This window comes from Podarcis tiliguerta (assembly GCF_965153285.1).
Source record: "Podarcis tiliguerta genome assembly, chromosome: 17".
Lineage (NCBI taxonomy): Eukaryota > Metazoa > Chordata > Lepidosauria > Squamata > Lacertidae > Podarcis > Podarcis tiliguerta.
In genome coordinates, this window is record NC_139550.1 from 35143790 (window position 1) to 35170500 (window position 26711).

At 46.8% G+C, this 26711-nt stretch overlaps 2 protein-coding genes across 5 annotated transcripts in view; both read left to right on the top strand.

The window, feature by feature from the left end:
* Positions 1-14228, top strand: part of PORCN (porcupine O-acyltransferase) — a 28150-nt gene extending 13922 nt beyond the window's left edge. For 2 of the 3 annotated variants that reach the window (XM_083420279.1, XM_083420278.1), the window contains exons 7-13: positions 5630-5755; positions 6857-6957; positions 8153-8229; positions 9866-9929; positions 10944-11029; positions 12089-12199; positions 13469-14228. In XM_083420279.1, the coding sequence (XP_083276405.1) occupies positions 5630-5755; positions 6857-6957; positions 8153-8229; positions 9866-9929; positions 10944-11029; positions 12089-12199; positions 13469-13570 (667 nt within the window). In that variant the 3' untranslated portion in view covers positions 13571-14228. Of the gene's footprint in view, positions 1-387; positions 403-1905; positions 1921-5629; positions 5756-6856; positions 6958-8152; positions 8230-9865; positions 9930-10943; positions 11030-12088; positions 12200-13468 lie in introns of all 3 variants that reach the window. The other variant, XM_083420280.1, reaches the window with a different exon arrangement.
* Positions 14229-19253: 5025 nt separating this feature from the next.
* The window catches only part of LOC310667604 (organic solute transporter subunit alpha-like), a 95069-nt gene continuing 87611 nt past the window's right edge, over positions 19254-26711 (top strand). For both annotated transcript variants that reach the window (XR_014506323.1, XM_083420323.1), the window contains exons 1-5: positions 19254-19954; positions 20295-20446; positions 21022-21095; positions 22372-22527; positions 24319-24430. Coding sequence is in view for 1 of the 2 variants with exons in the window: in XM_083420323.1 (XP_083276449.1) it covers positions 19816-19954; positions 20295-20446; positions 21022-21095; positions 22372-22527; positions 24319-24430 (633 nt within the window). In the remaining variant the exon portion in view is untranslated. The remainder of the gene's footprint in view (positions 19955-20294; positions 20447-21021; positions 21096-22371; positions 22528-24318; positions 24431-26711) is intronic.

The window sequence follows — 26711 nt, forward strand, 5'->3', positions numbered from 1 at the left end:
GGGGAGCACGCGAGGGCGGTGGGCAGCGGCACAAGGCAGCCGGAAGGTCGGAAGGTCAGCCGGAAGATGGGAGGGAGCCGGAGGAGCGGGGAAGCGAGCGTGCGACCGTCGCCATGACAGGAGAGGCAGGGCTGTTTTGTCTAGCGAAGCAAGCCCTTAGAAAAATCCGTCTTGCGACGCACCTCAGAAAACGAAAAACCCTTTCGTCTAGCGGGTTTTTCGTCTTCCGAGGCATTCGTCTTGCGGGGTACCACTGTATTATTTGGAATGTCCTAAAGCCTGATGAGCTCATTTGTTTTCTCTTTCTCTTCTGCGTTCTTTTGCTTCCTTTCCTCTACCCTCTCCCTCCCGGTCCTCTCTCTGTTGGGATCACGCTACTTGCCACAGGAAGCGCAGAAGCAGGTAACACCCCCCCAGCGCATCTCTCTGGCTGCCGGGCTGCATCATCTCACTCATTGCACAGCTGCATTCTTAACCTTCACGTGTCTTTTGTGGCTTCCATCAGTGGCAACCCATTTGTTCTGTCTCTTGACGGGAGGCACCGTGGGGTCATGGCTCCCTCAGTCTGTTCGCCATGTTCCAGACACGGTTTGTTTTTTTCTCTGTGAGGCCCAGCAACCAACATATCTTCCTTGGCCTCATTTCCATTGTGCTCGCTGTGTCTTGCCTTGTGGCCTGTGTCTGGTGTGTCTGCTGTCCTTGTCTAGTCAGTGCTACCTGTGGCTGCTTTGCTTGACATTTCTGTGGTCTTCACCAATTCGCCCTGCTTAGGTCTGTGTCACCTGGTGACTCTGAAGTAAGGCTTGGCTTTCTTTCCCCGAGTCTTGTGTAGTGACTTATTCCATGCCTTGAGCACTCCACTTCTTTCTGTGCAGTGAGGCCTAGTCTGCACTCGTGCCAGAACCTTAATCACAGTCTAGCTCAATGGAGGACCCTCCGTCTGTAAAGGCAGCCTGGCTTTAAAGTACCAAATCCTGGCATCAAACAACAGCGTGTGGCCACCAGCTTTATGCAGCAGCGTTGCGTGACTTCACGGTGCCCCGGGCGGGCATGAACCAGGTGCCCCCCATGCCAGTGCCCCCAGTGAGGCCCAGCCCAGTGCTCCTCTCCCTGAGGGTTGGTTCCACCACCGACGAGAGAGGAGCGCCCCGCTGCACTGGGGGCACCTGCTTCCCATGCCCTCAAAAATCCACGACCGGGGCCCTAGTCCCTCTGGCACCCCCACGCCACACCCCTGCCTTTATGCTGTTCTTTGTGAGCTCCTAAGAAGTGTCTAGGAGGCCACAGTGAGAAAAGGAAGCTTGTTCTGATCCCGTGAGGCAAGTACAGTGGTACCTCTGGTTACGTACTTAATTCGTTCCGGAGGTCTGTTCTTAACCTAGAACTGTTCTTAACCTGAAGCACCACTTTAATTAATGGGGCCTCCCGCTGCTGCCGTACTGCCACAGTGCGATTTCTGTTCTCATCCTGAAGCAAAGTTCTTAACCCGAGGTACTATTTCTGGGTTAGCGGAATCTGTAACCTGAAGCGTATGTAACCCGAGGTACCACTGTATTATGTTTTCAAGCCAGGGCTCCTGTCTTTTCCTGGCACAGAGAAAGAAAGTGCCTTCTGTTTGACAAGTTTGTCATGCAGATGTTAATGAAAGAGCTGTTAATGAAATTTCTGCACTTGCACACTGTCATATAATACAATACCCACAGGCCTGGCTTTGTTCAATGCAAACCAACACTGTCCAAAATACAACTGAAATCTTCAGCATATCGGCACTGCCAGCCATGGCTCTCTGTGGCTTTTTTATAGTTCTGTGGTTCAGTCTCAATGCCCCAATATCTACTGATATCTTTATTCTTTCCTCTCTGTTTTTCGCTCCTGCCATGTTCTTTCCCTCCTTGTTTCTGCCAGGAGCACCATGGTGAGGTGAGTCTTCATGGGGGCATCTTTTCTTCTCTTACCCACCGTGGGGGTTTGCAGAGGTTCACTGGCTTCTAAGGCAGGCAAGCAAAATAATCAAGGGGTTGGAGCAGCTCCTGTAGGGAAGGGAGGTTACAACATTGGGGGGGGGGGTTGTTTAGAGAAAAGGTGAGTAAGTCAGCAGGACAGGGTAGAGGTGTAGAACTTCAGGGACAGTGGGGAGAAAGTGGACTGGGAAACGTTTTGCTTCCTCTCCCATAATATGGGAGCTCCGAGCCAGGGAAGCTGAATGTTGGAAGATTCAGGATTGATGTGGCGTGTCTTCATGCCAAGCAAGATGGTTGTCTAGCTATTTTATGCTCTGCCCCTGAGAGCTCCTTTAACGCATCAAGTGGCAGTTATGCCAAACTAGTATTATTCCAGGATGGTTGGCTCATAGAGGGAATGCAATTGGCATGGAGCCGACAAAGGCTTCAAATCCCCATTTTGCAGAGTTAACGCCGTCGGAGGGATCAGAACTGTGATGCTAAGAGTTATCTGCTGACCTGCATGTAGCTCTTGTCTCTACTAACCAGAAATTCTCTGTGAATCAAGAATAATTGTCTGGGGTTACTAAAACTGCTAGGGAGATCTTTGGCATGAGCACCTGTCACCTAAGAAAAATGGAGAAACGAAAAATTGTGGCTTGAGATTTGCAGTTACGTCTGGAGGAGCAGTAGTACATAGGGTACAGATCCCAGGATCTTCTCAGAGGGCAGGGGTGGACCAGTGTCTTTGGCTCACTGACTTGAAATTACCAGTCGAAGTGACTTCTCTAGACATTGAACAGGTTTATCAGGCTGGAGGGCAGCCAAACACAGGACTTAGTGCTATGATTCTAAAGTTAAAGGAGCAGTACTTGAAGGTGTGCATAAATGTTCACATGATGAAATATGGGGAGAGCACAATTCTGATTTTTCAAGATTAAAGTTAAGGGGGTAACCGGGTTTTAGACCCATTACTGCTGCAAAAGGGGGTGAGTATTAAGTGGTAGGGGGCTTCCCTTTCAAGCTGGCTTTCTGGCATAAATATAAGTTCTATACTGCACCTACTCTAAGAGATGCAGGTGTGCTACTTTCTAAAGTACACCTGGAAGTCTCAGAAGGGCTGCAAGGATCTGATCCCAGCTGACAACAGCTGGGATAAAGAACACGATAAAACAGTATGTTTGTGCATGTCTGTTTTCCTTGCCCTGGGAAGAGCAGAAGGAGCGCTCTAAAAGCAAGAACCTTTGGACTGCAACAGCCCGCCCCCCCCCAGGAGCTAAGAAAGAGAGCAGAGCCACCGAGTGATATCCATCAAGGCCCTCTCTTTATATTCTTTTAATGTCCTGGTTTATGTTTACCCTGGTGGGGGGTTTTCGTTTCGTATATAGTTTAACTGTCCCCATTTTTTACTGCCACCTCACACTGCATTACTGCCCTTATTATGAAACATTTCTTATGGTCTGGCCCTGGGGGGGGGGGGGGCATCTATACCGCCAATCTTATGTCGTCAACCCCCATTGCTCGCCCTCGATTATATAAGGAGTGGATATACACCTGATCTTCAAAGGTGGCATAGCTGATCCATCAGCTCCCTTTCTGAAGCTCACCCTGGAGAGGCTGCAGTTGATAGAAAACCCATTTTACAGAACAACATTCAAAATCTGGAGGGGCTCCGTCAAAGTCTTGGCTCCAACACCCTCTCCTCTTACTCCATTTGGAGAACACCCTCGTTTTCAATCTACTTTTGAGAATGGTCACTTTGGTCATTGGGCAGCCAAGAGTTTCTTCTATGTTTTGGATCAGTTAGAGGGCAACGAATGAGCAGCCTTGCCTGAAGCTCATTGGCACTCTGGTGAGCGGTTTTCAAATGGTGCAAATTCAATCTTTTAGTGCACTTGTCCTTAGAACGTAAGGCCCGCTCAGAATGCTCACCTTTTATGAGCACATTTGTATGGGCTTGTCTGGAAACTTGAAAGGGGTGGTTTCTTTATTGTGCAAAGGATTTCTATCGGAAGAAGGAGGAACAGCATCTAGTCTGAGAGAGGTAGGCAGATCTGGGCAGAAATATTGATGAGGGAGAGTTGAGAGTCCAATGAGGCAAAGTTAAAGAACTGGTGCTTCAGGTGGGGCTCTGATGATACAGTGCACCTGTTACAATGGAAAGAGTAAACCGAAATCTGCCCATGCAGTGCTGGTGGGGTTGTTGCATTTTGGGCATGGACTACCACAGATGGTAATTGTGCCTAATAGTGGCAGTTTTTTGGACCTGCGTTTTTCAGGAAATCTTGGTGTTTGTTTCTGCAGCTTATTTTCTCAGACCCAGCTCTGACTCTGTCTTTTCATCAAGTATGAAACAGGTGAACTATGAAGAACTTAGCCTCTTTTTATTTTTTTTAAAGTGGCTATTAGGCTAGAAATCACCCCTCCTTGGAGTTCTCATTCTCCCTTTGCTTTGGAGGGTTGCTGGGCAAAGTGTGTCAGATTTGCTGGTGTAAGGACCTGGTGGCCTCTTCTGGTGTTTATTGGTTGTATGGATAGCTAAGTCGGACCTCCTCTCTCAAAACCCAGCTTTGAGAGGCATTTTATTTGGGACTGTGACCACCTACAAAGACAAGTACAGTCAGACCTTGGTTGTTGAATGGAATCCGTTCCAGAAGCCCAGTCTGCTTCCGAAATGTTTGACAACCGAAGCACGGCTTCCAATTGGTTGCAAGAGTTTCCTGCACTCAGCGAAAGCCACATCAGACGTTCAGCTTCCCAAAAACTTTTGAAACCGGAGCATTTTACTTCCACATTTTCAGCGTTTGGGAGCCAAAACATTCCAAAACAGAGCCGTTCGAGAATCGAGGTTTGACTGTATACCCTATATATACCGTATTTTTCGCTCCATAAGAGACACTTTTTTCCTCCTGAAAAGTAAGGGGAAATGTCTGTGCGTCTTATGGAGCGAATGTGTGGTCGATCGCTGGCTCCCTTTCTGGCCCCAGCCTCTTGCCCAGGCCTCTATTTTTGAATGTTCTGTAGACGGAGGCTGTTTGTTTCCCCAGCGACAAGTGACTGGCTGATTAGATTATCTGTCTGGAAACTGTAGAAATGGCTCCCTTTCCTTTCCTAAAGAAGCTGCAGAACTGTGAGTTGAACCCCATAAAAACAGGATTTTTCCCCTTTGCAAACTAGCTCAACAACTTTGAGCTGATCCTCAAAAAAACGGGGCTTTCCCCTTTTCCTCCTCTAAAAACTAGGTGCGTCTTATGGTCAGGTGCGTCTTATGGAGTGAAAAATGCAGTGCTGTGTTCTTTGCGGCCCTGCAGTGCTGTTCCATAGTATCCAGGATACTAATTGTAGTTCCAATGTGGGTTTTTTTTCTCCATTCCTTGTATTATTACCTGGTTTTTACTTCTTGGCGTTTTAATTGTTCCGCCTATCTAAATAAAATAAAGAGAGCACTTCTTCATACAGCACCATGGAATTAGATAGCTTTAGAAAAGGATTAAACCAATTCATGGTTGGGAATAAGGCTGTGTTCCGCTGTCAGAGGCAGTATGCCTGTGAACACCTGTTTCTGGGAATCACCTGTTTCTTGGAGGCTTCTCATAGGCATCTGGTTGGCCACTGTGAGGACAGAGAGGCCTTTGTCCTGATCCTGCTGGACTGTTCTTACATCCTTGTGTCTTGCTGTTGCAATATAGCTGGCTTCGGGCTTACGAGAGCGCTAGCTCCTTCCACTTCAGCAACTATTTTGTGGGTTTCCTGTCCGAAACAACGGCCACGTTGGCAGGGTCTGGCTTCACGGAGGAGAAAGACAACCTGAAATGGTGAGTGTTGTTGCAAGGGGGGGGGGAGAGGGGGGGTGCCTAGGATACTGTACTAAAAATGTAACCTCCTTAAATCCCACAAATAGGTAAATCAGAAAACAGGTGTTAAAGTAACTTTTATGCATAGCCCAGTCTGCTGGAATAGTTTTTGCAAATGTGTTAAATGTGGGCAGGTTCCCCCCTCCCTGGTTTGTTTTTGGGTGGGTAGTTATTAATAATAGTGGCTTCGATTCAGACTCAGTTGAATTTAGTCTGCAATCTGAACTGCACTTACCTGGGAGTTAAACTCCATTGAATTCAGTGGGACTTACATCTGGCTAGACATGATTCAGATTATCACCTCGTGTTGTCAAGTCAGTGGAGACTTTTGATGAGTCCAAAGATTCCCCCCTTCCTGATTTCTTTTTTTATAATTTTTTTTAGATTTTAAAATATAACTTTATTGAATAATACAATCAAATTTCCAAAGACATTGTTTCTTCTTTCTTCTTACCTTTTTTTTTTTTTGCGGTTTTCGTTTGGCAAGTATGTAAATAATTGTGTTTTTGCAGATGTGTTTATTTTTTTAAAGTTTTATTGAACAATTTCAACATAACAAATTATCAATCCATTTAATCAATTAATTCCCCTCCCTCTCCCTCCCACCAAATACTTCACTCAGCTCCCCTCTCTGATTTCTTTGCACATATCGCTCTCTGCATATTATAAAATTGTACATACCTTTATTTTGTCTATCATATGTTCACCTAGTAAATTTGCGGATGTTTATTCAAAACCTGCCAAGGAGTCCAGTTCATTTTGTTGTCTTTTTAGATAATTTGTGAAAAGCTCCCATTCTTCCTTAAAGTCACAGTTGTCGTTGTCCCGCAATTTGTATGTCAATTTAGCCAACTCTGCATAGTTCATCCATTTTTCTTGCCACTGTTCTTTCGTTGGGATTTCCTCATTCTTCCACCCTTGTGCAATCAAGACTCTTGCCACTGTTGTAGCATACATAATTAAATTCTTTGTTTTCCTTGGCAAGTCCTGAGCTACAATCCCTAACAAAAATGCTTCCTGATTTCTGGCCTGCATAATGATTTTATTCCCTCCTCCTTCCAGGGATCTGACAGTGTCTCGCCCATTGAATGTGGAGCTGCCCCGTTCCATGGTGGAGGTTGTCACCAGCTGGAACCTGCCCATGTCCCGTTGGCTGAACTCCTGTAAGGATGTGTACACCTGCTGTGTTAGTTATGTGGAGCCTTAGAAACAGGCTGCATGAGGACCCTCAGCCTTGGGCATCTGTGTCTGACTCGCCCCTGACAATGGCTCCCTGAGGAAGGGAGGTCAGTGACCCCTTACGGCAGGGATGGGGAACCTGTGGCCCCCCCAGAAGATGTTTGCCAGCATAGTTAGGTTCCTGGGTCTCCCATTGTCTTCACCCCCCCCCTTACTACTGGGGAGGGAGGTGTAGAATACCCAGAACACCTCTCTCTATTGCTCTAAATATTTACAAATCCTGGGGGTAGACTTGAGATAATATAGTAGGGTTGATCCACACGTGCAGATTGGGGAGTGGGGAAAATATTTCAGATCTGTGAGCCCTGAAATGGACTAAGTTATCTTTTCATCCAATGCTGGGCATTTCGGCAGATCCAAATCTCTTTGCCTCTCACTAGTCAAGAGGTACAGGACCCCCTTTTATGTAGGTTCTGGGCTGACGCAAAAGGAAGTACTTCTTCACACAAGGTGTGATTAACCTGTGGAGTTTATCTACCATGAAATGTGATGGATTTAAAATAGTCTGAACGGATTTGTGGAGGAAGAGCCCGTCCAAAGCTGCTTGGCAGGATGGCTAAATGGAGCTTCCATGTTAGGAGGCAGTCTACCTCTGATTTCCATATGATATGGTTAAATGTCAAAGGGAAGGCGTCCCAAAAGCGTCCAGATGGCCAGTACTGGGAACAGAATGCTGAAACAAGATACATAGCGAACGTGTACTCTCCAGATATTGTTGGACTCCAAATCCCATCAGCCTCGGCCAGCATGACTAGTGGTCAGGGGTGATAGGAGTTGTAGTCCAGCAAGATCGGGAAGAGCCACATTTTCCTTTCCCTCAAAATTAATCTCAAACAGCAAGGCTGTTCAGATTCTTAAGTCTGTGGAAGCGTCATGCCCTAGAACTGGCCAGGTATGAGAGATTCTCAGCAATCCAGCGCTATGTGGGAAGAAGAGGAGTGATAGCTTCCAGAAAATACTTTGAAACTCAGTGGCCGAGTGCCTGGAACAGATAAAGGTAGTAGCTTGAAGTAAATGCCTTTTACTGCATCTCAGTTGAGGTGGGGGAAAGCTGGCCAGGGCATCCAGCAGGAATCAGAACGTTCTGTCGCATCACTAACTTTCTCCGCCTGTTTCCAGATGTCTTCAAGAACTCCCTGAAACTGGGCACCTTTTCAGCAATCATTGTAACCTATGCAGCTAGTGCCCTCCTACATGTGAGTATTCCTTTACAGAAGCCGCTATTTCCCGTTCCTTGGTCGCACCCTGTCATGACGATACATGTACTGATTTGTTTATCTCAAGCATTTGTGCCCCATCTTTCTACCTGTAAGAGGCGCCAAGGCAGCTCACAATCACATGGACTAGTCCCCAGGCATTTTGGCAGTGTTTCACCCCGCCTCTGGGTGCTGTCTAAAGTAGGTTGCTTTGCCCTGCTGCAAGGCAGGGCTGGCCTGACCATCCCTCCCTTTCACTAATGGCTACTCAGGACAAACCTATTGGCCTTCATCTGTTTCTTTCCCAATATGCACCAAATGGCTTCCAGGCAGAGGTGGAAATGGCAGCAGGTAACAGCTCCAGGGTGCTCTAAGGGCTATATATGGAAAAGAGGTATTGTGATCCCCTGCCAAGCCCTAAGGAAGACGCAGATGTCTATGAGACAGGCTGATCCACTCAGAGAGGAACCTTGAGGGCCTTCTGTGGCCTCCCATTGAAAGGACAGGGCCTGTTTACCTTCCTTGAGCTCAGAGGATGAATCTCTGGTCATCTCCAGCCCCATGTAGAAGCCAGCGATTGTAGAAGCAGACCTTCAAGAGCTCAAGGCTAACTGCAGTACAGTGGTACATCGGGTTAAGAACTTAATTTGTTCTGGAGATCCATTCTTAACCTGAAACTGTTCTTAACCTGAAGCACTACTTTAGCTAATGGGGCCTCCTGCTGCTGTCGTGCCGCCAGAGCACGATTTCTGTTCTCATCCTGAAGCAAAGTTCTCAACCCAAGGTACTATTTCTGCGTTAGTGGAGTCTGTAACCTGAAGCGTCTGTAACCCGAGGTACCACTGTATAGGTCTTGCCAACTGCCTTAAGGCCTCAGCTCTTTGCTGAAGCAACATCACTCTGTAGCTGCAACAGGAGGGAGAGCTGCAGATGGGAGGGCCCACTGGCAGCTGCCCATGGTCCTGAATTCCCTGATCTCTGCTGAAAGAGACTCCGCATGACTTTGCCAGCCCAGAAGAGATTCTGCTCTTCGCTTGTAAGTTAAAGGTAAAGGAGCACCTGACCATTAGGTCCAGTTGTGGCCGACTCTGGGGTTGTGGTGCTCATCTCGCTTTATTGGCCGAGGGAGCCGGCGTACAGCTTCCAGGTCATGTGGCCAGCATGACTAAGCCACTTCTGGAGAACCAGAGCAATGCACGGAAACACTATTTACCTTCCCTCTGGAGCGGTACCTATTTATCTACTTGCACTTTTGGAGTGCTTTCAAACTGGTAGGTGGGCAGGAGCAGCGACTGAGCAACGGGAGCTCACCCCGTTGCGGGGATTCGAACTGCCGAGCTTCTGATCAGCAAGTCCTAGGCTCTGTGGTTTAACCCACAGTGCCACCTGTGTCCCATCCTCCCTTCTGAGACCCCCCAAAAAGAGCTTCTTGCAATCAGCAAGACTTCAGGGGAGTGGGCACTATTACATTGGGGTCCAGAACTGCCATTTGCCTTTGCTTCATTAAGCCTCTTCTTGGGAGTGGGAGACCCTTAAAAAGCTGTTAGTTTTCTTCAAGAATGCCAAGCAAGACGCACCCCCTGTCCTGAGATTGCTGTTCCATTAAAGAACTGTCTCTCTTCCTCTTCCTTCCCAGGGGCTGAGCTTCCACCTGGCGGCTGTGCTGCTCTCCCTGGGGTTTATCACTTACATTGAACACGGTGAGTTCCCTCTTTCCTTTGGTTGGGGACCAAATTCGGGTGGTTCTTTACCTCCATCTAGCCTTGACCCAGAAATTGGCCCAGTTCAGACATAAAGACAGGTCATGGTTTGTTACATGCATGCCCCCTCCTCCCCTTGGTCCCTCCTTTGCACTCGCGGGGATGGCATTCAAAGCTTTCTTTTGCCGTATGTAACAAACCACAGTGATCGGTTTAATCCAAATACAGGAAACTGTGCTTTGAATAAACCACAATCAGTTAACAAGCCACGATCCTAAAACCAGTATTTAGGCTTCAAGCAGCAAAGACAGCTCTTGAGCACAGCCTCTCAACCACTTCTTTCTTTCTTTCAATAATTTTTATTGGTTTTACAAAATAAATCACGATTAACATTTTTCAATAAAATCTAAAATAAAGCAAGATTCTTCCGAATCTTAGGACTTCCCTCCTCGCCTCCGTGGGTCCTTTAAGTATCTTAATCAACTGCATATTATATATAGTTCATCCAAATTACAGTTCTCCATTATATCCAAAGTTTATGTAACATTCAAAGCCTGCCAAAGAGTGCAAGTGTTTACACTGTTCTTTTAAGTACAATCTATATTTGTCCTATTCTTTATTGAAGTTTTGATCTTCCTGATTTCTGATTTTCCCTGTCAGTCTTGCCATCTCTGCATAGTCATGAAATTCCATCTTCCATTCCGACTTTGTCAGTATCTTGTCTTCTTTCCATCGCTGGGCAAGCAATATCCCTGCAGCTGTTGTCGCGTACATGAACAGTCTTCTGAAATTCTTCGGAATGTTTGCACCTAAAATTCCTGGTCTTTCAAAAAAGTTATTTTTTAAAGATTTTAAAAATTAATTATATATCATTTCCCAGAATTCCTTTGTCTTTTTACAATTTCACCATGTATGGTAAAAGGTGCCCTCTTTCCTTACATTTCCAACAGAGATTTGAGTTAGTTCTATACATTTTCGCTAACTTACTGGGACCACTGCTTTCTTTCTGCCTAGTTCTCCGGAAGAGGCTCGCCGTCATCTTTGATGCCTGCATACTCTCCAAGAGGTGCCCTCCAGGGTGTTCACATCGCCACAACACGGTGAGATGGGCCATGGGTTCTGAGGATCTACAGACGCCCCTTTATGCCACCACACCAATGGTCCGGCAGCTCAATATATACAGTGATGATAGGATAATCTTTATTGTCATTGTCCCATACAGAACAACAAAATTGAAAAATCTACACAAGACATTCAAAAACCAACAAGCCTGCTATCCCAGCTATCCCAACCTGGTTAGCCACCCTAAAAATATCCCATTTTTAAATACAATATACCCCCATAGAGACTCTTTACACTGCATATAAAACCAAAATCGCATTTGGGTAGAAATTGTTTCTCAGGTGGCTAGTCCTGGTCTTTATAACCCTGTACCTTCTTCCAGAAGGCAGAAGCTGAAAGAGATCATTTCTGGGGTGCGCACTATCCTGCGCTATCTCTGCAGCTTTCTTATGGCACCAGGAAGCATAGATTTGATCCAAGGTGGGAAGCGTGCACCCAATTATTCTCTCCGCAGTCTTTACAACCCTGGACAGCATAGTTTTTTCCCTGACTGTGTAGCTCCCAAACCACACACAGAGACCATAAGTTAATACACTCTCCACAGCACAATGGTAAAATGCCATCAACAGGTCCTTTGAGAGGTTGTTTTTCCGAGTGGACACATGGGTTGTGAACGTGATCTGTGCGGGAAGCACTTTTGCAGCGCCGCATCTGCGCATGCGCAGGTTGCGATTCAGTCCTTTTGCACATGCGCAAAGCGCAATTTAGTGCTTCTGGACATACGCAAGCACCGAAACCCGGAAGTAACCCGTTCCGGTACTTCCAGGTTCGGAGCAGTGTGCAATCTAAAATCGCACAACCCGAAGTGTCTGTAACCTGAGGTATGACTGTATGGTCTTCCTGGTGCCTCAGGTCTCAGGCGGATGTCTTTTCTGCTCTGCCTCCTGCGTTCCTTTTTAGGATGGGGGTGGGTGCAGCTGAACATGCCAAGTGTGCTTGTTACTCCTCGCTTGGTTCCATCCCTGCCGGTTATAGCAGAGTGATTCCTGGCTGGGTGCACCTGGACTGAGCCTCCTCTTTTTCTTCTTCTCCTGCAGAGTCTTTGGGTTTACCTCCTCAACCTGCTCTTTGGAGCGCTCGCCATTTTCCACTTGTCCTACCTCGGCTCGTTATTTGACATGGATGCAGACGACTCCGTGGAAGAGCAGGTAAAAGGAGCACAGCCCAGACTCATTGGGCAGTTGTGGTGGCCATACTTTAGGACAACAACAACAAACCTATGGTTACGTGAAACATACTCAAGAAACACACAAGACGTAACCGGCTGTACTTTTGAATCAATAAGGGATACTATTCATTATATCAAATTATAGATTCCAACAGAGATCTCATAAAGTTCAACGAAAAAAGCAGAAGACCCTGTGGATCAGTTCATTCTCTAGTCAGTTCATGAACTTTACGAAACTTCTATTGGAATCTACAATTTGATATAATGAATAGTATACCTTATTGATTCAAAAGTACAGCCGGTTACGTCTTGTGTGTCTACTGAGCATACTTTAGGACAGGTACATCCAGCTCCCAAGAGACAGCAGTCTACTCACAGTATAAAAAGACCGGCTGTGATCTACCCATTATCATTGCCAGGAGCTGTTGAGCTTTTTTTAGGAGAAGATAGACCAAAGTTGTTGAGCTTTTTGGGGGGATCAAAAAGGAACACTAAGGCGATAGTAGAAACATTGAACAAGCAGGACGAGTCAAATTTCCACACTGCCCTATGCAAGCTCAGAGTCTGGAGCCCTATGCCTCACCATCTGTTCTGCTCAATTTATTCTATCATATTTGCAGCACCCTGCAGCGCTCCCTAGGCTCAGCGCTCAGCATGGCAAAACGGTTTGCGCTGCACTAAACCAGTCGAAAGGTCGGCGGTTCGAATCCCCGCGGCGGGGTGCGCTCCCGTTGTTCGGTCCCAGCGCCTGCCAACCTAGCAGTTCGAAAGCACTCCCGAGTGCAAGTAGATAAATAGGGACCGCTTACTAGCGGGAAGGTAAATGGCGTTTCCATGTGGCTCGCCAGAGCAGCAATGTCACGCTGGCCACGTGACCCGGAAGTGTCTCCGGACAGCACTGGCCTCCTGCCTCTTGAGTGAGATGGGTGCACAACCCTAGAGTCTGTCAAGACTGGCCCGTACGGGCAGGGGGGTACCTTTACCTTTACCTTAAACCTGCACTAAAGCCCAGAAGAGAGGTTTTTTTTCTGGGGAAGAGGGATTACTTACAACTTACACTATTTTTTGAAAAAGAAAATAAATGCCGTTCTGTGGCATAGGCTGGGCCCACTGATTGCTGCAGAAAGATTGTGATGCATGGGGGGGGGCAGCTAAACCTGCCTGCCTGGAGTCTCCCTCCCTTTCAGCACCTCCTTCTTTGTCTGTGTTAAGCTTACATTTGTAAGAACTTTCTCTCCTTACCCTGCAGGGCTACGGGATGTCCTACACCATTCACAAATGGTCTGAGCTGAGCTGGGCCAGCCACTGGGCAACCTTCGCCTCCTGGGTCTTCTACCGCCTCATCAGCTGAGCTGCGACCTCGGTGCCGACTTGAGGAGACGGGGCAGAAGTCCAGGAAGGAGAGGCGGAACCAGCAGACCTCGTCTCCTTCAAGGAAGTCGGATGCCGTCCTGGGCTTGTGCACCCCTGGACACGCTGGCTGGCCCCTTTCCCCCCCTCTCGGGACACTTACGGAGGGAAGGGGCCTCTGGGCAGGACATACTGTGTTCTGCCACGCCATGGCAGGCCCTGACCCTATGCCCTCACAAAAGGAAGAAAATCAGGTCCCATGTGGAAAGGGGCTGCTGAGAAAGGTGGCCCAAACACACAGAGGTGGTCTTGCTTTGGGTTTTAGACTTCCTTCCCTCCTTCTGCCCCCATTTCATGATGGTTTGGGGACACAACATCCCCCGCCCCCCTGGAAAATTGTCTGCCCATCTTGGGGCTCCCTTTAATGACCAGTTGTGGAAGTTGCAGCACTGTTTCTCCTCCTTGTATGATTTAAAATGTGATTGTTTTATGTTAGAGCCGTTGCCCCACATTCTCCCCATGCATGCTCTCTTATTAGCGCCTTTTGCTCCCTTGCGGCTGACCGTCAGAACTGCACCGGCTGCTGTCATGGCATCCCTGGTTTTTGTTGGGATTATGGGCTCTTTCTTCAGTAAAGTCTGATGATTGGTTGATTGTAATCACCGTCTCTTTTAAACTGTATGTGGGTTTCTATCGTCTCCCCTTCGCTATCTCTGAGGGAAGGGCGGGGGGTGCAGATTAAGGAGGTTATGGTACCTGCGTTTCCAAGTAGGGCCGGCCCACCCATGAGGCAAGGTGAGGCGGCTGCCTCAGGTGGCCGGATCCACAGGGACAACAGAACCAACCTCCAAGGAATACAGTCATACCTCATGTTACATTTGCTTCAGGTTGATTTGCGCATGAGCAGATGTACAAAATGACATCGCGTGCATGCGCAGAAGTGGCGAATCGCAACCCGCAGATGCAGGTTGCTTTCTGCTCATGTTGCGAACGGGCCTCCGGAACGGATCCTGTTCGCAACCAGAGGTACCACTGTACATCGCCTGCTGTTGCTGCTGCTGCACTCCCTCCTTGTTCCCAAAGTAGATCTTGAATCCCTCCTTGTTCCTGATGTAGGTCTTCACTCGCCCGTTCTTCCCTGGCAGGTGAGGAGCGCACAATTTTGTGGTTTGCCTCAGGTGCCAAAATGTCTTGGGCTGGCCCTGTTTCCAAGATCTCGCTTTTCAAAGGCTTGGGGATTTTTGCAGAAAGAATAAAAGGACAGGGAGCGGAGGGCTGGATGGCTGAGGGGCAGGAAACTATAGACATGCAGAGTGATCAATCGGAGCCGCGCAGTGAACTGAAGCTTTGCCTATTCAAGACCAGTGGAATTCCTGTTTATTCCTCTGCAACCATATGGACTAGAAACTTGTTCCATTGCCCCACCCCCGAAAACTCAGATGCTCAAGTTACTAACTCCATGCCAGATTATATGTAGATGCTCAGAATACATACCATAAAAGCTATATTTCAGAATTTTATAAAATGGAATAATTATATTCCCGGGTTCCATGCTTATTACTGTTGGTTAGAGTCATGGCTACACCTAAAAATTTGCATTAAAGGCAAGGGGAGAGAAGGAACATTGCAGCTTCCCTTGATTGTGGATAGAGTACGTTAAGGGTAAAGGGACCCCCGACCGTTAAGTCCAGTCACAGATGACTCTGGGGTTGCGGCGCTCATCTCGCTTTACTGGCCAAGGGAGCCGGTGTTTGTCCGCAGACAGTTTTTCCGGGTCATGTGGCCAGCACAACTAAGCCGCTTCTGGTGAAACCAGAGCAGCACACGGAAATGCTGTTTACCTTCCCACTGGAGTGGTACCTATTTATCTACAGTGGTACCTTGGGTTACATACGCTTCAGGTTACAGACTCCGCTAACCCAGAAATAGTACCTCGGGTTAAGAACTTTGCTTTAGGATGAGAACAGAAATCGTGCTCCAGCGGCACGGCGGCAGCAGGAGGCCCCATTAGCTAAAGTGGTGCTTCAGGTTAAGAACAGTTTCAGGTTAGGAACAGACCACTGGAACAAATTAAGTTCTTAACCTGAGGTACCACTGTACTTGCACTTTGACGGGCTTTTGAACTGCTAGGTTGGCAGGAGCAGGGACCGAGCAACGGGAGCTCACCCCGTCGCGGGGATTCGAACCACCAACCTTCTGATCGGCAAGTCCTAGGCTCTGTGGTTTAACCCACAGCGCCACCCGTTACAGGGCACCAAATCTTAAACATGGATTCCTTTTTTTCATCTTGACATTATCATCTCACAAAAGCCCCAGTACTATTTGGCAGGTTCCGTTCTACAACTTACAGCTGTTTAAGTGGTGTAGTTAACTACCACTGATGTAATCCCTTCTATTGCAGCAAAGGTTTGTGAGTTTGATACCTGTACTTGCAAAAGGAATGGGTGGTCAAAATTAAGAAGAGGCAGAAGCAGACAGTAGTCACCCTTGGAATAATCCTGCAGCTCAGAACATAACTGCACTTGGAAGAAAAAGCTAAACATGGATGCACCCTGGAAGCTGTTCAATGAGCTGAAAAGATGAGGCAAAGAGCCGCAGTGACAGAATTGATTCTACTTTTTCGGATCACTAGGGTAGTGTGGGGTTGAAGCTCCCCATGTTTTTTGGTTTTCAAAACTCCCTACAAGTACAAAATACAGTGGTGCCCCGCAAGACGAATGCCTCGCAAGACGGAAAACCCGCTAGACGAAAGGGTTTTCCGTTTTGGAGGTGCTTCGCAGGACGAATTTGCTATGGGCTTGCTTCGCAAGACGAAAATGTCTTGCGATTCCTAGGGTGTTGTTTTTTTGCTCCCCACCCCCTTTTTCTAAGGCACTAAGCTGCTAATAGCCTTTTAGCAGCTAATCCGCTAATCCCTTAAGCCTTTAATAGCCGCTAAACCGCTAATAGCTCTAATCCGCTAATGGGCTTGCTTCACAAGACGAAAAAAACGCTAGACGAAGAGACTCACAGAACGGATTCTTTTCGTCTTGCGAGGCACCACTGTACCACAGCATTGAGCAGCCTGAGCCTTTTAAGTGGGGGAGCAAATCACTAATGCAACTCAAAGCCCTGAAGTCTGAAGTAGGGTGAAGCCTGGTCTACCACCTCAGCGTTCTGCTACATCTGTGGAGGCAGACCTACAAAGCAATATAGGAAAGCTAGTGGTGGAAAGGGTTCTCTTGTGCTTTACCTATTTTGGACTATTTGGAGCATGGGGGCTATAGGCAGAGCACAGGAGCTGCAGGCTGAAAAAGGCCTAACTCCACTTGCCTGGGAGTAAACACCATTGAATTCTTTTTTCTTTTTGAATTGAAATTGAACTTTATTGAACAATCAACATCAGCCTACATGACAACACAACAATACAATATTTACAAACAAGATGCACAACTTACACATATTTTACGGGGGGGGGGGGGAGAAAAAAGATGAAGTACCTATAAAATTAACTTCCGATTATTCTCATTGTACTGTTTCCTATTTTGTCGTTTTACCCACAGTGCCTTCTTGTTGTTTTTGTTTTCCTAGAACTTTTCATACTATTCTATTAGCCAATATGTTACAAGAATCATTCAAGGTCTGCCAGGAGAATTTTGTTATCACCATAATTTTTCGAATACTCTTTAAATAATATCCATTCTTTATTCACCTTCTGCGTCAAATATACTCGTAACTCTAACTCTGACAGGGAGAGTTGAATTCATTTGGCATCACCTCTGAGTAGGACAGGGTTAGAATTAATTGCACTGTAGGCAGCGAAACACTTCCCACGTGAGGCCTTGCGGAGCACCTGCCAGCCAGTATGGACAGGACTGGGCGAGTTAGTTTTGATTCATTGGCCTGGCTCGCATTAAGCCATTATTTGTTTAGCCAACGTCTGGTTGAACACCTGAACCTAGCCTCCTAAGGCATGGCTTGTTTTCTGGTAACAAAACACCAAGTGAAGCCATGGTTTGATATCTGTCCGTAGGATTCTTAACTCTGTTCATCAGATCATCATAACTGGTTTGGCATTATGTCTGAAAACCCAACAGCCTTGTTTAACCATGGTTTGTTCAGCCAACCCATTTCAGTTGCTGACGCCTGAGGCTAGAGCAGCTGGAAAACAATCCAAATTTAGGAGAAACAAAATGAGGTAGGTTTGTTCATCTGTGAGATGATACATGGTTTGTTGAGCAAACCACAGTTAAAACAAACAATGGCTTGGTGCTATGTGTGAATGCAGTTTCTTACATTAATATGCTCCCTGAATACCAAAAATGATAAACAGGTTAAGTGGGGGAGAATTCTGGAAATCTGGCTTCCGGTTCTGCTCTGCCTTAATGGAGGCAGCCCCCATGACAGCAGAAGATCATTGGCGAAGGAAAAACAAGGATGATTGAGGGCTAAACCACTGAGCCTCTCGGACTTGCCGATCAGCAGGTCGGTGGTTCGAATCCCCGTTACGGGGTGAGCTCCTGTTGCTCGGTCCCTGCTCCTGCCAACCTAGCAGTTCAAAAGCATGTCAAAGTGCAAGTAGATAAATAGGTACTGCTCTGATGGGAAGGTAAACGGTGTTTCCGCGCACTGCTCTGGTTTCGGTGTTCCGTTGCGTCAGAAGCGGCTTAGTCATGCCAGCCACATGACCCGGAAAAACTCTGCAGACAAACGCTGGCTCCCTCGGCCTGTAAAGCGAGATGAGCGCCGCAACCCCAGAGTCGTTTGTGACCAGACTTAACTGTCAAGGGTCCTTTACCTTTTTATTATTGGACTGTAATTTAAAATTAATAAAAAATTAGGATAAAAAAGAGAATTTTGGAAATCTGACAACACACACATCACTTCTGCTTAGAATATTACAATAGTTTTCTCCCTCACTCTCTGTGATGTCTGGAGCTGGTGGCAATGAGGAACAAATGTGAAGCCACAGGTATACCTCCCCTGCAGCCCCAAAATGCACCAGATGTGGAAGCGAAGGGAAGCTTTCAGGGGGGGATTCTGGATGATGATGCTGGCTGTGAAGGCGTCTGAAAAGCGGCACTTGCCGTGCTTCAATTTTCTCTGCTGCTATTAAAAACGCAGGATATCTGTGCCATTTTGCATCTGGTCACCCCTCAGAGTCTTCTGAAACGGGGAGAACCAAGCCCAATTCCTTCTCAGTGGGCCAAAATGTGCTGGTGTTAAACTGGTGTTTCCTGCTGCTCCAATAAAACAATGAGGTTCAGAAAAAGGATGAGAGGTAGGAATGATACTTTGCTTTTTTCAGTTGCATTTGATTTGCTACCTGTAAAATAAACATTAGGGGGGAAATACTACAGTGCCTTCCTCTGGTCTGGCTTTACTGCTCACTGTTTAATACAATATCCATATTTAAAAGGGAAGAAGGTTTGTACACGTGTGGACTGTTAATAGAATGGTGATTGGAAGTCCAGTGAAATTCCATAGTTATAAACAGCATACAGTCATTGGGGCTCTATGTGGAGAGCCCACTGGGCAGCAAGGCAGCAGGATTTCAGAGAATAGGACCCTCACTGTGTTCAGAGCAGCACTGGATAAGAGATAGTAAAATATAACAGGAGTCTTGTGGCACATTAAAGGAGTAACCAATTTATTATGGTGTTAAGGATGCTGGGAAGGGATGCGGATGGCGCTGTGGGTTACACCACAGAGCCTAGGACTTGCTGATCAGAAGGTCGGCGGTTTGAATCCCCGCGACGGGGTGAGCTCCCGTTGCTCGGTCCCTGCTCCTGCCGCCCTAGCAGTTCCAAAGCACGTCAAAGTGCAAGTAGATAAATAGGTACCGCTCCGGCGGGAAGATAAACAGCGTTTCCGTGCGCTGCTCTGGTTCACCAGAAGCGGCTTAGTCATGCTGGCCGCATGACCCGGAAGCTGTACGCCGGCTCCCTTGGCCAATAAAGCGAGATGAGTGCCACAACCCCAGAGTTGGCCACGACTGGACCTAATGGTCAAGGGTCCCTTTACCTTTAAGGTTGCTGGAAACAAGCTCCATGAAGGGAAAATTACAGTTCCGACGATTCTTTGGGAGAAGCCATGAGCTTCAAATGTCTGTTGAATGTGCTTTAAATATATAGTGTGGGTCTGCCCTCACGGCACAATATGTAGCTGCCCTGGTTTAGGATTCCCTGGCAGGTGAGGAGAGGTGGACTTGGCCCTGTTGTCAAGACACCTGTGCCTGCCTTGTGTCAATGATTAATGTGGTGACTAATGATGGGAAAGGAAGTGATTATTGATTGGGGGTGGGGAGAACCTGGAAGCACCTGTCCAGGAGAGAGGAAAATGGCGCGCGCCTCAAATTGTTCTCTCTCTGGGGGTCAGTTCCCTTTGTCATCGGAGATCTTTCAAGGTGAGTTTGGGGAAGCTGTTGTGGGGTGGAGAATCATGACCAGGATGCGGCTGTGGTTGGAAGCAAGGAGGGCTGGCCAGAGGGTACGGAAAGGCAGAGGAAAGGGCTTCAGAACTTACTCTGTTTTTGACTCAGCCATGGGACATGGTGCAGTAAGAACAGAGTGCCTTTGACCATGTGCAGAGTGCCTTCTCCTCACATATGAAAAAGCCCAGCCAGCCCTTGTATATATGGGATCAGGAAGAAAGGCTTCCAGGTCGGATAAGGTGCTCTGTAGTATTCCTGCGTGAGGGATCTCTGCGCTTTTATTCCCTGACTCGCCACTGTCCCTTTTGCACAGTCATCAAGGCTCAGATCTGGATCTTCTTAGTCCCCGTTTTCCTGGGCCTGGTGCAGGTCGGCCTCTTCCTGGAGCAGATGGGCTTCTTCCTGCGCCATGGCAACAGCTCCCGCCGAACCAGCCTCTCGCTCTGGATCCTGGGGGTCTATCCGGTAAGAATGGGCAAAGGAAGCTGGCAGCCTTCTCTCCCGCCTCAGCCTCTTAAGACTGCAACCCTGTGTTCACTTCCTAGGAAATCCAGCTGAGAAACCACAGTGAAGCTGATTTAGGATCCTGGCTAACTTAGGTCCATTCCTTTCAATAGGTTTACGCTGAGTAAAAGTTAGCTGCCTGCAACCCATTGTTTCCATGCTTGCAGTTCTCCCTGTGTACTAGCCACACATAACTGCGTCACACAAATGTGTAATTAGCTGGCTTGGTCTGCAGCCTCATGTTGAGATAGCATCTAGTGGCTTAAACGGAAGGCTGCATACACACGACACTTCTGAAGCACGTTTAGAGTATCTTCTGCACTCCCTGCAAATAATTCTGAGCACAGTAGTTTGTGAAGGGCTACTGTGAACCATAACACAGTGAGGGGTGAACAAAGTCCTTGTGGGATATAATGTGCGCTGAATGTGCTTTGCATAAGATGGATTGTGTAAAGGAATGTGCTGCTTAGGGACAAATTGCAATCCAAACCAGGTGCAAATCTTTTAATATCATATCCCATCTCCTTATCCAACAGGTGTTCAGTCTCACTTCCCTCATCGGTTTGTTCATCCCTCGCACTTCCTTCGTCTGTAACTTTGTGGCCTCCATGTGAGTTTCTTTTGATGGGAGTGGGAACAGGGGGTGAAAGGAGCAGGATTAAATGTAATTTATCCTAAGGGACGCGGGTGGCACAATGGGTTAAACCACAGAGCCTAGGACTTGCTGATCAGAAGGTTGGCGGTTTGAATCCCCGTGACGGGGTGAGCTCCCGTTGCTCGGTCCCTGCTCCTGCCAACCTAGCAGTTCAAAAGCACCTCAAAATGCAAGTAGATAAATAGGTACTGCTTTGGCGGGAAGGTAAATGGCGTTTCCGTGTGCTGCTTTGGTTTCGCCAGAAGCAGCTTAGTCATGCTGGCCACATTGACCCGGAAGCTGTACGCCGGCTCCCTTGGCCAGTAAAGCGAGATGAGCACCGCAACCCCAGAGTCGGCCACGACTGGACCTAATGGTCAGGGGTCCCTTTACCTTTATCCTAAGGTAATTACTGCCAAGAAGACATGAAGTTCAGGATTGTTTTTCCTCAAAAAATCTACAGCAAGGCTGGGGAACCTTTGGCACTGCAGATGTTGCTGAATCACAACTCCCATCATCCCCGGCCATTGGCCATGTGTGCTGGGGCTTATGGGAGTTGTAGTTTAGCAACTTTTAGAAGGCCCCAGGTTCCCCACAGCTGGTCTACAGGATGCAACTAAAGTTGCCACTGTGTTTACTTTTTTTGACAAACGGCTCTATGGTGAATGAAGTTTGCCATCACCTTTGGGAAGGAGTCTGTGAACCTTTAATGACTGCATGGCGGTCTCCTTCATGAAGACGGTGGGCAAACTCAAGTTGCAACAGATTCTCCTCCAGAATCCCAGTGCCACATTATGGAAAGTTTACTGCAGGTACGGCTCTAGATTCCCTCAAGGCACTTACTCCATTTACTGGCTGGCTGGTCCACTGGATCATTTCCCACCACCCAAATGTAGCTGCATTTGGTCCCAGGTCTATTAAACTGATAGCTACTAGAGCACAATGACCACTTCACTGGGACCATAGAATAGCGTAATTCTGGCTGTTCATCCCACCTTCCATTTCCCCATCTCCACCTTCACAACAAATATTATGCAGAATGGATGTGGCCTTGTAGCCTTGTGTCCTGAACGTGTGCACCACATTTCAGCCTGAGAACCCAAGGAAGGATATTGTGTATATCATACAAACAAAAGGTGACTTAAGCCTAAGGTCTGAACTTGCTCCACCAACTAGACCTCTCTCTCCAGCTCCACAAAATTGCCTGTTTGATCCAGCAGATGCATAGTGTGTAACTCTCCTGTTCCTGCAGCTACCACTCCATCACCCTCTGGAAATTCCTTGCATTGATCAGAGATTTCTTTGGTGGATCAGACCGAATGTTCCAGCAACTGGAGAGCCAGCGAGTTTCTCCAAACCCTTTCCCCTGTTGCTGCTGTTGCTGCCTTCCTGAAATTGCTGCCAACAGGTAAGAAGAGGCTGCCTTTGTGCCGTGTCAGAGTTGGTCCTGCACGTTATAGCTTCCCTATTGTACCCTATAATCTGCAACTGATCCAGAACACCTCAACTAAATGCATCCCTCCCCCTTCTTACATCAGGCTCTGCGAAGTTTCCTCATTCCCCACATCTCCTTGTTCCTTTTGCCTCACATTTTTAGATTATGAAAAGCGCAGGCAAGGACTTGTGGTTTTGTTTTTATTTCTCAGTGGTGCCTAGCACCTAACAGATGGTGATAAGCCTTTTACTTAAGGTCCTGCACTGACACAATAACACACATTCATGTTGTACAACAGCTTGAAGCTTTCAGTCCTTCACATTAGAGCTGTCCTCTTAATATGCCTTTTACCGTATTTCTTCTCCTATCTCCATGGCTGTGCAAACCCTGTGCTTTTAAATACATATAGAATATTGAGCCAGGCTGAATTATTTGACCTCTAAAAATTATGCAAATCACATTTCCTAATTTTGCATAATTCATTCTGGTTTTCCTGTTCACTGTCTCATTTTCTTAGTTCTGCTGCTTTTAGTTTTAGATTTTTAATGAATCTATTATTATTATTATTATTATTATTATTATTATTATTATTATTAATTAATACCCCACCCATCTGGCTGGGTTTCCCCAGCCACTCTAGGAAGCTTACAACAAAGTATTAAAATACAACAAAGTATTAAAATACAATTTTATGTAATCTAATTTATGTGTAATCTAATTTATATGTAAGGGACGCAGGTGGTGCTGTGGTCTAAACCACAGAGCCTAGGGCTTGCCGATCAGAAGGTCGGCTGTTCAAATCCCCATGACAGGGTGAGCTCCCATTGCTCGGTCCCAGCTCCTGCCAACCTAGCAGTTTGAAAGCACATCAAAGTGCAAGTAGATAAATAGGTACCGGTCTGGCGGGAAGGTAAACAGCGTTTCCATGTGCTGCTCTGGTTTCGCCAGAAGCGGCTTAGTCATGTTGGCCACATGACCCAGAACAACTGTCTGTGGACAAACGCTGGCTCCCTCGGCCAGTAAAGCGAGATGAGCGCCGCAACCCCAGAGTCCATGACTGGACTTAACGGTCGGAGGTCCCTTTACCTTTACCTTTAATTTATGTGTGGCCAGAACCAGAGGCACCATTCACCTGGGGAGCTTATAATCAGGGCTGCTGCAACCAATAGCTGTGCCAGCCTTTGGGAGGCAGAGACATGAGAGGGCATCAGCAGTGGCGTAGTGTGGGGGGTGCAGGGGGGGCCGGCCGCACCGGGCACAACATCTGGGGGTTAGGGTTAGGAGGCGCAAATCCACGGGTTAGGCGGTGCAAATTACTTGCCTTGACCCGGGTGCTGACAACCCACGCTACGCCACTGGGCATCAGAGCAGGAAGGGAAGGGAAGAGGGACAGAGGCCAGGGTTGCCCATGGCACCCCAGACCATAATTCAAGGCACCCCAGGGTACCATGGCCCACTGGTTGTATATAGGAAGTGCAGTGTAAGCGATGGAAATCAGTCAATGAAATTTTATTATTGAGATATTTGTAGAATAAATTTGGAAGAAATTATTCCAACTTTTCTTCTTCTTTATTTTTTCTTTTTCTTTCATCTTTTCTTTCTTCTCTTTTGTTCTTTTTTTATATATGTGTGCTTATCTCAAATATATACGTATGTATGTATGTATTTGCAACATTTTGCTTATATTTTGTAATAATTATGTTAAATAAATTTTAAAAACATTTAAAAAAGAAAAGGAAACCACCAGCTTCTTCCCTTCTGCAGAACAAATTTGCGATGCATGACGCTGGCTGTGTATCAGCTCTCTGTCATCAGGACCATCCTCTTTTTCGTCACCCTGATCCTCTGGACGGATGAGAAATATGACTATGGCGATGTAAGTAATTCTGGCTGTGAAATTCATGGCTAACAGGCAGAGAGGAAGGGAATTAAGTCACACCTTGGGCATGTCTATTAAGCACAGAATGCGGCAGCTAGACTGGTGACTGGGAGCGGCCGCCGAGACCATATAACACCGGTCTGGAAAGACCTACATTGGCTCCCAGTATGTTTCCGAGCACAATTCAAAGTGTTGGTGCTGACCTCTAAAGCCCTAAACGGCCTCTGTCCAGTATATCTGAAGGAGCGTCTCCACCCTCATCATTCTGCCCGGACACTGAGCTCCAGCTCTGAGGGCCTTCTGGCGGTTCCCTCACTGCGAGAGGCCAAGTTACAGGGAACCAGGCAGAGGGCCTTCTCGGTAGTGGCGCCCGCCCTGTGGAATGCCCTCCCATCAGATGTCAAAGCGATAAACAGCTACCTGACATTCAGAAGACATCTGAAGGCAGCCCTGTTCAGGGAAGTTTTTAATATGTGACATTTTAGTGTATTTTTCATCTTTGTTGGAAGCCGCCCAGAGTGGCTGGGGAAACCCAGCCAGATGGGCGGGGTACAAATAAATTATTATTATTATTATTATTATTATTATTATTATTATTATTATTATTGTTATTATTATTATTATTATTACTACTACTACTACTACTACTACTAGGTATTCCCAGTGATGCTTTTCCTGAGGAAAGCGACAGGTGCCCATTCTTCGGTCTGTTGATAGATGCTTCCATTGGACTGAGCTGACTTGAATCTGGGCATTGTTAAGAGCAAAGCTGGTCTTAATTATAGCCAAACATATCAAATTGATGTGGCAAGGCAGCTCAAATTCTGTATGCATGATGATAGGAAGCTTTGGCTGAACCTTAGCAGTAGTTTCTTTGGATAACCATAGAACAAGCTTGGTATCACTGCTGGATTTTGCCATGAAAATGCTGTTATGTTCCTGAGCACCAGGCTGGGACCAACCCGGGCATCCTGGCAATTAGGGCAACTGTGGATTGGTATCAATTAAAAGTTGCTCATCAGGATTTTAAAAGCACAGTAAAATTCCACAGCCCTGGGAATGAAAGCTTGCAAGTAGCCCCCAGTTCAAGTAAGCGCAGGACATAAATTGAAAGGTGGGAAGGAAATGAACGTGAGAAGCAAGTTCAGAGAATTGTGTTGCCTTGGTTAACAGGCAAAGAGGGAACAGAAAGGGCCACTCCTGGGTGATATAAGCAGAACCACCACTAGTTCTGGCCCCCAGACCACCTCTGGATTTCCATAGATGGAACTATATTAGGTTAGAGATCATATACAGTGGTATGATCCCCTTCAGGTCTTCCGCTGGCGCCCACAAAATATTTATCTCAACACGCACACCCCTCACCCCACCTTGAAGCATGGAGGGTGGTTAACATTTTCTCCCTTGAAATGTCCATAGACCTGAAGGGGGAAGTTAGAAAAGCGATGTTCTTTCTCACTTCTTCTTTCAGCTCTATGGGCTTTTCAAGGCTCAGATTGTTTTGGATCCAGCTTTTACCCACATCCCTTGGAAATGCTGTGTGAGTTCTCTCTCTCTCTCTCTCTCTCTCTCTCTCTCTCTCTCTCTCTCTGTGTGTGTGTGTGTGTGTGTGTGTGATACCTGCTCAGAAGGTGTGGGGCCCATAGCACTCATTCAAAAATTCACATCTGCCCATGTGCCTTAAAAACGTTGATGATCCCTGCTGACAAAGAGCGCAACGGCATTTTCCATCTTCTCTGTTAATTTAAAGCCAGATAAATTGAACCAGTGATTTCATGATTAGGCTATGGATCAGAATGGGATTAGCTACAGTAGAAATTTGAGCTTTTCTATAGTTATTGTATCCTGCTATTTATATGCAGTTTTGCAAGCTGTTCACATTTCTGATTATACCAAAGTGCTAGTGTTGAAGCTTAGCCTTTTCCATTATTTATTTTCAAACATTTCTATACCCCTGCGTAATATTTCAAAAAACCCTGTGGTATTAATTTGTAGGAAGAAACTAAGAAAGGTGTCCTAAAAACAACAACAACCTAAATATACTCTCGAGAGCTAATGTTTCAGGACCTTGAACTATGTTTTTTGTTTTCTCAAATGTGCTGATTTTCACTGCACCATTCAGCAGTGGAGTTAGGGAATTTTAGTTTCTGCACTTAACAATCTTACTGCGTCCATGGGTAAGTGTCTGTGGCTCTTTAGGAGCTAATGTGCATTACTCAAAATGGCATAAGCCATTTTGGGTGGGCCCACTTTCTCCTGCTGCTGAGTGGGGCCCTGG